The following is a 14442-nucleotide window of genomic DNA, read 5'->3' on the forward strand; positions in this document are numbered from 1 at the left end:
AGGCCTTTAAAACTCGTAGGCTGTGAAAAAAAACAAAGTGTAGAGTTTGCCACTGTTTTTTAAATGCTTGCAAGCATGAATCTGAAGCTGATTGTCCTGCAAGCTGTTCTCTTCTAGTGTTTCAACATTTATTCTATAGAAATGCTGGGTATTCAAAGAAGGAAAAATGTTCCTAGGGTAAGTGCCTGTGTAAAGAGTAGGTGAAGGAGAAGAATGTATTTAATGAGGTGTCATTTTCTATAGTGCATCTTTATGTAGGCAGCTTAGCAAGGCAAGTAAAATGTACCATGTTGTAACATTACTGTGTTTGTTGTGTCTTAAAGACCTGCATAGCTCAGTTGATTCTGTTGGGTTTCTGTTTAAACACACTGTGTAAGTTTGAATGAAATCGTTTGTTCTATATGTTATTGCTACCAAGTGGTAAGTATAGTGGCAACATGTAATTTCGGAATAGAACAAGAAACAGACGTCATGCAGGCTAACACATTTGGAATGTGGGTAAAATTTACATGATGCTACTTTTGCTGCTACTGAAAACTTCTATAAATTGTAAGGTGTAAATACTCTGAAATTATTTTATTGGAACATAAATTTACCAGGGACTTCACTGATTCTCAGTATGCAGCAGCCTTTTTACACTATATATTACTCCATCCTCCTTCTTCCCTGCCCCTTGTACCCACACACACCTGTTCATCAGTAGGAGTACTTTGACCTAGCAGGACAGGTACAGTGTCTTCAATCCAAAAATCATGCCATTCCAGTGTGTTTTTCATGTGCTGTGTTCCAAGTGTTTTCCACTTGATTGCAATAAAGTTCTGAAGTGGTGATGCATCAAATTTGTTTCTGCTTTTTGTGGAGATGTTATACAGAATCATCCTAGTACTGTCCAAAACTAGTGCTTCATGTGGCCATCACTTTTGGATCTGGAAACTGAGGCTTCTGCACAGGTGTGTCCAGGAACCTCAGACAACACTGGCACAAATACTGAAGTGAAACAGGCTCCTGCATCTGCAGAACCTGGAGCAGACCCCAGTGATTCTGTCCAACCTATTATTGCCAAGAAAATGTACTGCACAGTCATGAAGATCTGCCAGGCAGACACCCACTTCATTCAATCAATAGCTTGCAGTCAGCTTCTCCTTAGGAGCAGGCACATGGACAAAGTTTTAGCCCACACGCTTGTTATCATAGGACTTAAATACCTTATTGGCAGTATGCGTTGCATAAATGCCTTGGAGGCAGTGCAGTGAAATAGGTGCTATTTGAGGGCTTCCGCACTTAGCTGCTGAAACAAGAGACCCCAGACGTGTTTGTCCTTGTTGGGAATCATCAAGAGCCCTGCAGCTGTCATCTCCTCCAGAGAAAGGAGTTAGTTGTTCTGTGAAATTGTAGACAGTTCGCCTTTCAATAGACCACATTGAATTTATGATTCATCTTTGAACTTTAGCTCTGTGGGCAATGTTAAACATTTAGGCTTTTTCTTTAACAGACTGGTAGTTTTTAGAAAGAGACATGGAGTTCAGCACTTTAAAACAATCTGTAATAAGTAACATCCTAATATATTGTTACATACTCAGTTACATCTCAATTAACAGAACAGTGTTGATTTCATTTTTAAAGATACTACTGGAGACATATGAAACTTGCCTGAAAGTGATCTCTCCAGATTAAGGTTTTGTAGACAACACTTCAGCCCATGTGTACTTCTTAAGCCCAATGTAAGTTGAATGTATCCACAACAGAGCATGGCAGGGAGAACAGAGACGTTGTTCATGAACAGCTGAACTAATGGATCTTGTTTCCTACCATCTCCTCTGTTCACTAAATCCATAGCCTTACCTAAATCTTATGTAATATCCCCATGTTTCCCTGCAGTATATTCAGTTATTTCCAGGTCCCAGTCACTACATCAAGGTCTTGCTTCTTTCAGTTTTCTCACATCTGTTGCACCTTCTTTCTACATTATTTTTAGATTCCCTTATGTCTGCCTGTTTCTCTTTCTCTCCTCACCCCATGCTGACAGCTGGGCAAGACGCAGCACATGGGGTGGCTGGTTCAGAGCAACAGAAGTGTTGACTGATTGCCTCATACTCATGGTTGCCCAGTCAGGCAGTGCCAAATGCCTCAAGTAAAGCCTGAGCTTTCTTCCCTGTCTTGTCCTCAGCATTAACATCAATATGTTCTCCCCACTCTCCAGCCAGTGTTTTCTATTAAGCTTCTAGGATGTGGAGTGGACCTCAGCCATTTGGTAATATTGGATTAGCAAAACAAAAATTGGTCTGGGGGTGGGGAGATGAACAGAGAGACAGTAATATCTCATAGACTGCTTCCTGAGAAAACCAGGTTAATAGCAAAAAAAGTAACAAGAAGAGGAAAGAACAGAATTACTGTATAAATAAACACCTTTTAAAAGCAACCTATACTCCTAAGCCACTTAAATTACATATAAAATAAGGAAGACTCTAATATGGTTATTAATGTGATATACTCTTATATGACAAAGGTAGCTGTAGCTTTAATATGTTAGCCAAGATTTTAGTGCTTTACTCACCCAATTAATATGTGAAAATTACAGGCAGTTTGGTCTGTACTAGCATTTGCCAATCTGCTAATAGCTATGCTACCTAGTCTGTCATTACTGAACTTTTTCCTGCCTGCAAAAGGCAGGACCAAGCACTCTTTTACCCATATACTTTAAGTAACAGGTACTAGGGAGGACCATGTATTTGCTGGTTACAGCTCAGCATCAGCAAGCAGAGACTCCAGTGTTAAACTTCTGCTCTTACTGTAGGCAGCAAAGCATATTATATTCAATGGGATCATGATTTCACCCAGAAGTGAAGCAGAATCAGTAAAAATGTTCCATGCAACTAGTGAGAAGACAGGGAAGTACAGTGAGGAAGGGCAGGTATGTCACCGAGTTATTAACAGTAAAATATTGCATATGAGAAAAAGCATTCTCACGGTGAAGATGGTTAGACTGTGGATTAGTCTTCAAGCAAAAGGAGTGAAAGCCCTGTTGCTGAAGTCATTTAAAAAAGATGGCAACCTTGTGCCCCTCAGCCCTGAGCTGCAAGTGCCTTGGGCTCTGCTCTGGGACCCTGTGGACTCGGAGAGCAGCTTAAGGTGTTTCCCGCTGGAAGTTCTGCTGCTGCCTGCAGCAGGGAGGGCTGAGCAGGTGTATGTTTTATTCTGAGTGACATGTTAATATAAAATGCCAGTGATAATTAATACACTGAGCTAGGAGTTATAGTGGATGAAGGCTCTGACTCATTCTCATGGGGTTTAGTTGCAAAAGATAAATCATTCTGAATTGGGGCCTTCACCGAGTCAAATAAAAGGCAGGAATGTTTTGAGCATTTCCAAGCCCCTCAGTAGCTATTGCATATGGATGGGTGCCATGAGGCCTGTTGGTTCTCTCCTAGCTGTAGCATGTCACCTAGCTGTTCAGCTGGGTTGGCAAGTCTTTGAGATTATCTTTTGCTTTTATTTCCAACACTGATTTTTGTTCTTGTTTCTTTTGTGATGCTGTATAAACATAATTTTCTTAATCAAGCCCCTTGAAGATGTAGTCTTCCTCCTCTGCACCAGTTTCCCCTGTTCTCCATGTCCTCAGTTCACTGCTTTAAATTTACCATGCAGTGCTAAGTCATCTCCTGGACCCTGCCATATCTCTCATACAGAACCCTTGGTTTCTTGTGTTGCAGCCACTTCTGCATCCCCATGAAGTGTTCTTCCCGCAACTCCCATATGCCCCCTGGAGGTTAAATACTTTCCCCTTGTTTATCTTTTTTTTCTTTTGGCGCTTTCCTGCCATGTCTTTTGACAAGCAATAATAAGTTAATATTTGAGAAGGAAAACAAAGGATGCTGACACTTTGCAGGGTGGTTTTCCCCCAGCCTGAGGTCCCTTTACATCGCTCTGGCAGCATAAAGAGGTTTAACATGGATGCATGCTCACACAAATTTTAAAGCCTCTTTGTTGCTCCCTGACTGGCTTTGCTTAAGTGAAAATTAGATTCCAATAAATTTATTCCACTAAATAAAGAAGGGTGAAGTCCACAACAGATTTGTAGTATTGGTTAGGAAAGAGATCTTTTACATTTTTGACCAATATTTCCACTCCATTTCCAAAAAATGGGCTGAGGCACAGTTATACCAGCAGAAAAGTGCTTTTTTTTCCAATAGTTTGCTTTGCTCCAGGGAGGTACAAGCTGTACCAGCCAGAGTCCTCTTTTATCACTATGCACTGTCTCTATGCCCAGAAGTTTTGCCAGCGGGACTGCTCCTCCAAGCATGATTAGCATAAATACGATTTGCAGCTTCATGCTATCATACTATATATATTTAATGTTTAAAAAAGACAGACAATTAGCCTTATTGAAACCTCTTTGATAACGACATTGTGATGTGACTGCATTCTGATTTGTCTTTGTATTGAAATGCACACATCTTGAAATCACCTGCTGTGCATAAGGAGATACTTCTCCTGAAGATGCATTTTTTTTCCTTTACTCTCAATTTACTCCTAAGTAGCCTCAATAGTAACTGGTATAGCAAAGCCAAATTTACGCTTAGTGCTTTCTTCTGATAGACTAAAACAGCACTTGCTTTGTTATGAAAAATTACTACATATGGAATAGTTTTTTATTAGGCTTTTTTTTTTCCTAGTCAATATAGAAAAGAAAAATAGAACTGGGGAAAAATCAATCTAAAGCTGAGGATGTGGTTTCTGTTATTGCATTGAAAGACTGTATCAGTCTGTCAGCGCTGTCTGAGCAGTCCCTGCTTTTCCTTCATCCCTTTTTAACAGCAAAGGTTCCTGACTGAAGGACAGTTAACACCAGCATGACTTTTCTTCCCGATTCAGAATCTTCTAGGCCAAGCTCGTCTGAGGAGGCCATAATAACACAAGTACTGCAGAAGCAACAGTCATGCTGGTGTGGGAAACAGGGGTCCTACAGTGTGGTTGGAAAGGTCTTTCCCCCTTGGCTCTGCTTCACTGATCCCTTGTATTACTGCAGGTTGCTGACCATTGCCTTTTTCTCCTTGAGCTTGGGGAGTAAGAAAACCAGCAAGGACACCTCGGTTTCTTTGGAGTGACTTTTCCTTTCCCAAAGATTTGCCCTCTAGCAAAGAGATTTTTACTGGCTTTGCCAGTTCAAGCATCTGGCTTCTAGTTAGGTCTTCAGCATGAAGTAGAGCGGCCTCTGGGCTGCTTTACCTCATGCCTTGTCAACACATCCCAGAGGCTGTTCTTACAGCACAGGGTCTGCCAGAGTGCAGGGATCCTGGCGCTCAGCCTTTTCCCACAGATATGCTGGGTGACGGCAGTAAGCATGCTGGCACCAGTACAGAGCAGGGGGAGTTGTGCAGGGTTTTACATCTGCTTGGCTTCAGCAAGTCAGTACCAAAAGTGGCTGCAGCTCAGCTAAGCATCTGAGTCAGAGCATTCGATGTTTGTAGCTTTGTTGGGATGCAGTAAATCTGTTTGATCATGCCTTAGGTTGAATAACATCTGGCCAGAGGAGCTACTGAAAGAGGATATTGTTGTACATCGATGAATTTGAGGAGAGGTCTCACAAGCTTCACTAAAGGGCCCAGTTCAGTTGGAGTTCCCCATGGAGTCTAATCTCCATAGCAGGCAAAATTGGGCACAGGCATTAAAGAAGGTGCCAACAGGCTTTTCTGACTTGCTTTGCAGTATCAGTTGAGATGTACCAGTGCTAGAAACAAGATCTTATCCTACAGCTAGACCGTACCCTGTTCCCCAAAATGATGAAAGTGGGTGGAGAGAAATGGGAAGGTTATTGAATCTAAACAGACAAGAGATCTGTGGTCAAAAAAACTGGACCTGTACACTACAGTCTTTTCTCCTGGGCCATGCAAGTAAGCGAGCAAGGATTAGAGAGGGTATAGACACAGTCACACCTATCCTTTTCTTTGCACAGTTTCATGGATTTGGGGGACAAGAATGATATTTTGAAATGGACTAATTTGATTATGCTCTTTCCTATCAGTGGGTATTTCTTAGGGCAAAGCTTTCTTGACCTTTTCCTCCAGGTAATGTGGTGTTAAGCCAGCCTGCAGCCATATTTGAGCCAAAAGGTACCTGTTAACACAGGTGTTAATAATAACAGACTGTTTCAGTGCAGTGCTTTTCAAAAGCACTGAAACAGATGAGAGAACCCCAGAATGATCCAGCTGGAGCAGTACAAGGCCAAAGATGAATGACCCTAAAAATCATACACTTACCATATAAGATTAAGGATATTGGCATTGTTTGTGTTTCACAGCAGTGAGAATAAGGAAAGCACAGCTGCGTGGGAGTATAGTTATATTTGGCATCACTTGTTTTTTTCCTGCTGCTGTGGCAAAGAAGTTTGAAACACTACAATAGAATTTGGTAAATAAACACAAATCTTCTGTACCTGACTTCATAAAAGAAAAGCATGCCCTCTAGATATGGGACGTGAAACTTGAATTGAGATAAATAGAGCCAGGCCCTGTTATGAAGAATTGTTAACAGAGGAAAGAGAATTTATTCCACCGTATTTAGAATCTCTCTAGAACTTACCAGAGCTACAGAGCCTGGAGCCTGAAATCCGTTTCTCATTCTGGCAGAGTGCAAATACAGGGTTGTTGTGAGCAGCTGCGTGGTGCTTAGTTGCTGACTAGGGTTAAACCATGACAGTTGCAACTTAATTTTATTTTATTTCATTACTCTGGGAAGTTCTAGAAGCACAGCTAGAATTATTTAAAATAGAAAGGAACAGGAATCATGAATAACAACATCCCTCTAGATCACATGCACTAACAAAATGAACATGCCTTTTGAAAAGTAGCAATTTAAATAATTCCAGGGAAAAGATTTCTAAAAGTCATCCTCTGCCTATTGCCCCCAGAGCAAAATTTAGTATTTTGACATGGGGAGGGAGAAGAAAATTACTTCAGAAGTTTCCAGACATCTCTGGTTCCTTCCATCCTTATTTGTTTGCATGAAGACAGACGCATAAGATGCTTTATAAGATGGTTTGGGCTTTTTTTTCCCTGATTTGTTTTGGTATCTCATATCATAGAAGAATTTAGATGGAATAACTGGGAAACAAAGTTCATACTTTGATAGTGAATGCAATGAGGAGTAATGAGTCACCGTACAGAGATGAAGGCAGAATAGACAATACATTCCTCATTTTAAAGCTGGGGCTGGCTCTGCTTGTGTTGGAATGTCACAGTGCTGGAGATGTGAGGAGAGATGCAGTAGCAGAAATTACAGCTGGCGGTAATCAGGACGAAGGAATGCACCTTTGCAGCCATTTGCAGGTAACAGAACAGCTCCTGCAGTTAGCCATGTCTAAGGTTAATAGGTTGTGCAGACTACAATACAGACCTTTACAGAGGAAGTGCATATTTCTAGTTGTTGCCCATAAAGCTTTCTGTGTTTTGCATGGATGCTCAAGTAACTTATTTTTTATAGCTCTATTTTAAGAATGACCAAAATTACAAGTAATTAGATACTTAATTCAAGTTTATTCAGACACCTCTACTAGGTTTGAAAAGCTGAAACAGGATAAAAATCCTGTTAGCTCCAAGATCTGTGCAATATATGTTGGTTGTTGTACTACTAGCATTGTAATCTCAGTGTGAGAGAATGATATGAGAAGGCTTTTCTTTCCTGCATTCACTTTGGCTGCCCCAGACATTCAGAGTGGAAAGATTACTGCCTGTCTGAAAGAAAAAGGTCCCCTTATGTTCTACCTGCACAGGCATTCCTAAACCCATGTATTGGGATTGTCTGCAAAAGTGTTAAACAAATGCTGTCCTGGATATGCTAAGTCCCCTGAAAAGATGTAAACTATATATATGTTGTTTTATAATGTAATGACTTCTGCCTGGCTCTTACGTATACAGAAGGCAATCAACAAAAGAACTATGGAGTTGCAAAAAGATAAGGCAGTTATTAATTTTTTTTTTTTTTTAATCAAGAAAGTCATACAAGATCTTCTATAGACAGAAGGCAAGATCAGATCTTGAGCAGGGCACAGAGGAAAGTGAGGGAGGACACAATTAAAGTGTAGTAACAGAAAGAAATAGGAGGACCATTGGTTTCTGAGGCTAATATAGTAGGGACAGAAGTTACCTGCACGTGGAACTCCTGGTCTATGTCTGTCTCAAAACCAAAAAGCCAAGTAGCATAAAATAATGCCCAACAGTCAAAACTGCCGCATAATTTAGGTGGAATGTTACTTGGAAAATTTAAAACCTGTACCCTTTTAATCAGCAGATCTCATAGGGCAGCTGGTTTTGTGGTCACTTTGGAGAAGTGTGAGATGAAATTTCAGTTCCATTGAAGGACAATGGTAAAAGGCCCGTTCATTCCAAAATTCCCTTGGATACCACCCATGAGATCTTTTTACCACTGCTTCTGTTGAGAACGGGGACTGGGCTCCATTCAGAAAGCAGCTCAAACTGTGTGATCTGGTCTTGATTCATTTGCTTGCACAGCCCCACTGCAGTGATGAAAGGAAAATGATCCAATTTGGCTTTTGGACCCAAACCTGAATTTTCATGTCTAACAATTAGGAACCCCCTTCTCTCCTCACCTAACTATAAAATTAACTCATTTTCTATGTAGGTCTTTAAAAGTTAATAAACATGAAACACAATGACTATGTGTTTTGTAGGGTGACTTTTCAGACTGAAAGTCTGATTTAAAATCAACATTTTGGACGCTCTGCTTTTTCCATTGATTTCAGCACACAGTGCACTCCACTTTGTCCTGCCCGATCTGGTTTCCTCTCTCCTTTCAGGGAATCTCACTGCCTTTGGCAATATCTTTGCACAGGGATTCGCATAAATGTAGCCGAATATAAACATTTATATGAACAGCTAGTTCATTTAGTACTTGACTTGTTTTATTCCAAACACACACATAAATACCCATGCTCATGTGTATGAGCACCCAACCGTGAGTATGCCATGTTATACATATTTTACATGTGCAGCATTAGATTAAAAAGCCCTGACTTCTTTTTTTTTTTCCCCAAAGATTTTCTAGATTTTTTTTTTGGTAAATTATTGGTAAAGAATATTTTAAATGATGCATACTTTTCAGCTGTATTCTGAAAGGTGCATCTCATTGTTTAAAATGTGCTGGATTTAAAAAAGAAACAAACAAAGAAAAGAAAAAGGGATCATCTGATCAACTGCTCCATTATTCTTCTCTTTTCCTGATCACCTCTGCCCTGGTATGTAGAAATTGGCTGATTTATTTAAATCCCAGGAACTCCCACGGCATATGGTTCATAAAGTAGTATTTACAGTGTGCATTGTAACACTTCATCACTACTAGAAAGACTTGAAAGTAATATGGGCTCATGTTGTTCCAAAAGAAAAAAACAGGGTAAAAATATCTCTAATATTAAGATTTACTTTTGAGTCTACTGCTGTAAAATCAACTTTTGGAGAGGAATGGTATTTTCTGAGTGATAACTGCCACCCCGGAAAAAAAAAAACCCAAAAAACCAAAAAAACCCTAGCCCAAAAAAACCATCCTCAGAAAGTAGTTCTTCAACGCTGCCTTTTTTTCCCACAGCCTTGTGGAGCCCCCAACCCTGTCTGCAGAAAATGAAAGAGAGAGGGGTGGGATTAATGTGTAATTAAAGGGAATTTGGAAGGCTGAGATGTTGCGGAATGTTAGATCAGTAGCTGGAACAGCATGTGGTGTTCTTTAGGCAGGCTTCATTGAATCCATACAAAAAAAGAAAGAAGGACTGCTTGCCTGTCTGCTCATTTATCAAACAGCTAGGCTGAACTTTCACAGCTCCACAAAAGTGTTTTACTGTTTGCTGAAGTTTTGCTCCAGAAATTAAAGCTGAACAACCTAGCCACTCTGAGTCTATGCTGCATTTTTGACATCAGCCACGTTGTGCAAAGCTCTTGGAAACCAGTGCAGGTCAATTTTTACATGATACAATGGGAAGATGATTGTACATTTGCTAAAAAAAATATTACTGAAGAAATGGTCAAATATGTGACATTGTAATGTCTTTATTTATATAGCACCTTTTGATCCAAATATGTGTTCCAGAGCTTTCGGTCATCAATCAGGATTAAATATTTATCATGATAGCAAAATGGCTAATGGAAAAAAAAATCTATATTATTTAATCAATTTTAATTGATGTTTTCTTCTAGTTGAGCAGTTATATTTCACCTGGTATGCCTGTTTTCCTTTAATATTAGTTAGTCCCGTCCCCCCCCAAAGAAGAAACATTTAGCTATTTATATAATGAAAACACAATTAAAATAGATTATAAATTAAAAAAGGAAGAAATTCCTTTTGCAAGTGAATCTTCACAGCTTACTGCAGTCTTTCTTGCATGACTGTTCTGCCAGAAGAATTTTCCTCTTACTGCAGACCACACTGAGAATCAGGTTCAATCCTGTGAAGTGCTGACTGCTGCCTTCCCAGCAACTACAGCAGAGCTTTTTCATCAGGACTAGCCTGGTTGATAGAGGCTCTGATTACTGAAGGCACAATCTACATCCATTAATCCATTTCCTAAAATGCATCTGGCACTAAAGAAGTTTTGTTTTACAGTAGCAATGTTCTTTTAATCTCTGCTGACAGTCCAGATTTTTTATGATACCCTGCTGTTTCTGAGATGCACTTGTTTTCCACAGAGGATAGATTGCTTCCGAGCTATCTTCACAAATGCAACAGTGAGTCTTCCCTGGTAGAAGTGGTGTCCCTGTCAAATACCAAAATCTTTTCAGGGAATCATCTTTTAGAAAAAGGAGTGTTTAATGGCAGGATTGTGAAGGTCTGTAAAGAACTGTGGCCTCCAAAACTCTCAAAAAGGAGAGTTCCCTCTATTTGCAGCAAAACCAGGTTTGTTGATCCTGCAAACTGACATAAATAAATAGTAGGCCAATTCTAAGTACAATCCTCCTTAGTTTAGAGGCAGAACTGATCTTAGATTTTTAAGGAAATGTATTGTATTCCAGTAACTTCTGAAAGTCTTTATTTAAATTAATGGTAGTTAATGGAATTATACTGAATTTTTAAGTCTCTTTCCCCTCCTTCAGTTAATGGAAAAAATCAAAAGCTTTATTTCTGTTTTCTCTTGCCATGTATTTTGCTGATGTTGCAGTACAGTTTCTCTGCTTTTCTGTCTTAACAGTCTATATTAAATTAAGTATTAGCAATGTGCTTTTCAACTTTTTCTAATATCAGTTCTACTTATTTGTAGATAATAAGGCAACAGTTTCCACAGCTAACGACAAGAAGACTTGGAACCAGAGGCCAATCAAAGTAAGCAGCGTATGGTATTATTATCATCTCACCCAGGGCCCCATATGGCTCTGGCTTTACTGAATAGAATACTATAAGATCAGGGAATAATTTGTCCAGTTGGGGACTTAAAACCCAACTTTGATGGAGGTTCCATTGTAGTCTTTACATTGTGTTATTGATTCAGTGGTGATCCTGCAAACGTAGTCTAATGGAGGCCTTTTACTGATTTCATCAGCAATGTTTTTCATCTCAACTCACTTTACACAATGTAAAGGACATTCATACCCAGGAGTAATGGAGCTACTGTCGGAGGCTGGGAAATAATAGCTGGTTAACATCATGTTTCAGTTTAGAGGACAAGTGGCAGAATGCTATCTGGAATTTAGGTAGGAACATACATTGGCCTAAACTGAAATTGTTCACAAACCTGGATTTAACCACCATTTTTCCTGTGTAATGAAATCCAACATACCTTTAAGTGATCAAGGAATTAGTTTATTGCCTTACCCAAAAGCTGGTACTTCCCGAAAACAGTTCATCCTAATTTCAGAACGAGAAATTGATTCAGAAAGAAGAATGCATTTCCTGGGGTATTTGACTTTTTCTAGTTGTTGACAAGATGTGATTCTACTAATTTATAAAGAGGATACAGTGATGTTTTATACTTTTTTCTGCTTGTGGACTCCATGAATTTTTTCCAGTGGAGCTTTGGATCTTTTTATTGCAAGTATACATACATATTGTTAGGGAGCTTATATATATATATGTATCTATCTGCTTTTCTTGATTAGCTTTCACAGAATCCTACAGGGTAGTCTAAGGGTAGTGTCTGTAGATCACAAGTGGAAAACTACGGAGGCGGAAATGAAAACCTGGGAGAGCGTTATCGCAAAATTTTGCTGGTAGAGCTTCTCTTTCAAAACAAAGCCTAGAAACAATATTGCTAAATGCTGAGAAACAAACATGCTGTGAGAGTTGAACTTACATACTAAAGCTGGAGTGACCCACTCTTTAAAAGAAAAAAGAAATTAAGATGCTAAAAGAAATGCCATTAAAATTAACCTTACTGTGCTCTTCTAACAAGTGGTCCATGCTGAGCAGTATCTCTTTGATGGGACCAAATGTCCTTTCCCCATCTTGAGATTCTCCTAATTTTTATAACTAAGCTTTCTTTTTCTAGAGCGGCCATATTTAAGCAGCTAATCGAAGATTTGAAATCTCTTCCCAAATGCAAATTCATAGCTACCATAACATCACTCATAACAAAGCTACCAGATATTTCTCACATGCAAATCCTAGGCTAGTCCAACAGCATATTAGGAAAGCATGATAGGTCCGGACTCAGAGAATCAGGATTTAGGACTGAATATAATTTCTGTGGAGGTTCATAAAGACAGAGTGAAAGCATGCACAAGTTGCTTTATAGAAACATTCATATGAGTGTACCCTCTGTCAGCCATCAAATCCCTCTGACATTGGATACAACTTTGTTATTTGTTTTCCTATTTAATGAAAGGAATGAGCAACACTGTAATTCCAAACTGGAGCTCAGGAGTCTCTCAGAGGGGCAAGATGCTCTTGATCTGCTAACTGAAGGTATCTTGCATCTCCAAAAGCTGTGCCTCTTCACTCTCAATGAGGCTAAAAATCAATGAGACTTAATATTTCTTGCATATTTTCCCCCTAACCTGCATGCCTATCAGAGGAGCTTTCAGGTCACATACTCCTCTCGTGCCACCTTTGCAATGGTTCTGCTCCCTATCTAGCAAGTAAGAAGGGGTTTCTGTAAAGCATGCTGTCTGTGCTCGGCAAAATCCTTGGCCCCTGAGAGTCCCTGGTCACCCCTGTGAGGGAGATCATAGTCACTCAAATTTCACAGCCTCAGCAGGTGTGAAATTGAGTTCTTCTGCTCCAAAAGAGGATGCCTAAATCTTCATCAGTGGTTAACACCCCAAGAATTATAGCATACAGAGAAGTCATTCTCATTTGATCCAATGAAGAGGAGAGGTATAAACCCACATGCATACATACTACATGCACACTGTACTACTTTACAATAAATACACTCCTTGCTAGACCCAGCACAGCTGTAACAGAGCTCTGGTTTTGTTTTCAGAAACATCTGACTGCATTCCAATTAAGTTTTACGTAAAGAAATTACTTTAGACATTAACACTTCAGTCCCTTTATCGCCAACTGTGCTGACTGATTGCTGCCAGTATGCTTTTCATTCCACTTTCCTGCTACTGCCAAAGCAAATTCGGCCATAGAAGTGGTTAAGATTATCTGACTTCACACTGTTCTGCGTTCAATTTTTTTATAGCACGGCTGCCTTGTAACATTACAAAGTTCAGAGATACAATGGTGCTATACTGTTGGTCATCAGTTGTGAGGCTTTCTTTTTTGCAGCTGGGTTTATTGCTGTAAGCATGCAGCTGTTCTCTATCACACCGAGCTTACAAACAGTTCCAATACAGGTGAGCCATGAGAAGGCAGCTAAACATAAAAGCCAATTTCCTTCTGTACTGTAGTTTGAAACTCTTCAGTTATGTACACAAGAGGTTAGTTAAACTGATGGAAACTACATGGTGTAAAGGGAATTTTGCTTCTTTCTTTAAAGGAATGCTGCAGATCCTGGATTCATGACAGTAAAAAGCATTCCACTATTTACCACAAATATGATTGTGTTGTCTGCATGTTATTCTTCTACAGATCAAACTTTCAAGCACTGTTTATTGACTTAAGTTGGGTTTTTTTCTGGTAGAAATACACAAGAATCTTTGTAAACTGCACCAGTGAGGTTTTGCCATTTGGAATGGTAAAATGACTGAAGGAGGAAGCTATCTGGAAAAATTTTGGAGTTAATTTGGCTATTGCTGTCTATATGATTTTGAAGCTACCTGGAAAACTCTTTTATGTAGTTTACTGCCAAGTGCAATATACCGCAAATTAAATAATGCATAATGAAATTCTACTACATTTTCCAGGCTTTCATTCATTTTTTTTCTTGAACTGATTTAAGCTGAAACTTGACATGAGACTGACCCCTGTTTAAATTGCACAAACCTCTCAGTCCATCAAGAACTTTTGCAGTCCTGCTTGCTGTGACCTCCCCCCCCCCCCCCCCCCCCCCCTTGTGGC

At 39.6% G+C, this 14442-nt stretch overlaps 1 protein-coding gene across 1 annotated transcript in view; it reads left to right on the forward strand.

Annotated features, from left to right (window-relative positions):
* RFX4 (regulatory factor X, 4 (influences HLA class II expression)) overlaps positions 1 to 14442 on the forward strand; it is a 79225-nt gene that overhangs the window by 15487 nt on the left and 49296 nt on the right. The window contains exon 5 of the mRNA XM_010585453.1: positions 11258 to 11319. Coding sequence (XP_010583755.1) covers positions 11258 to 11319 — 62 coding nt within the window. The remainder of the gene's footprint in view (positions 1 to 11257; positions 11320 to 14442) is intronic.

Source organism: Haliaeetus leucocephalus, unplaced genomic scaffold (genome assembly GCF_000737465.1).
Source record: "Haliaeetus leucocephalus isolate CR32 unplaced genomic scaffold, Haliaeetus_leucocephalus-4.0 Scaffold101, whole genome shotgun sequence".
Taxonomy (NCBI): Eukaryota; Metazoa; Chordata; class Aves; order Accipitriformes; family Accipitridae; genus Haliaeetus; species Haliaeetus leucocephalus.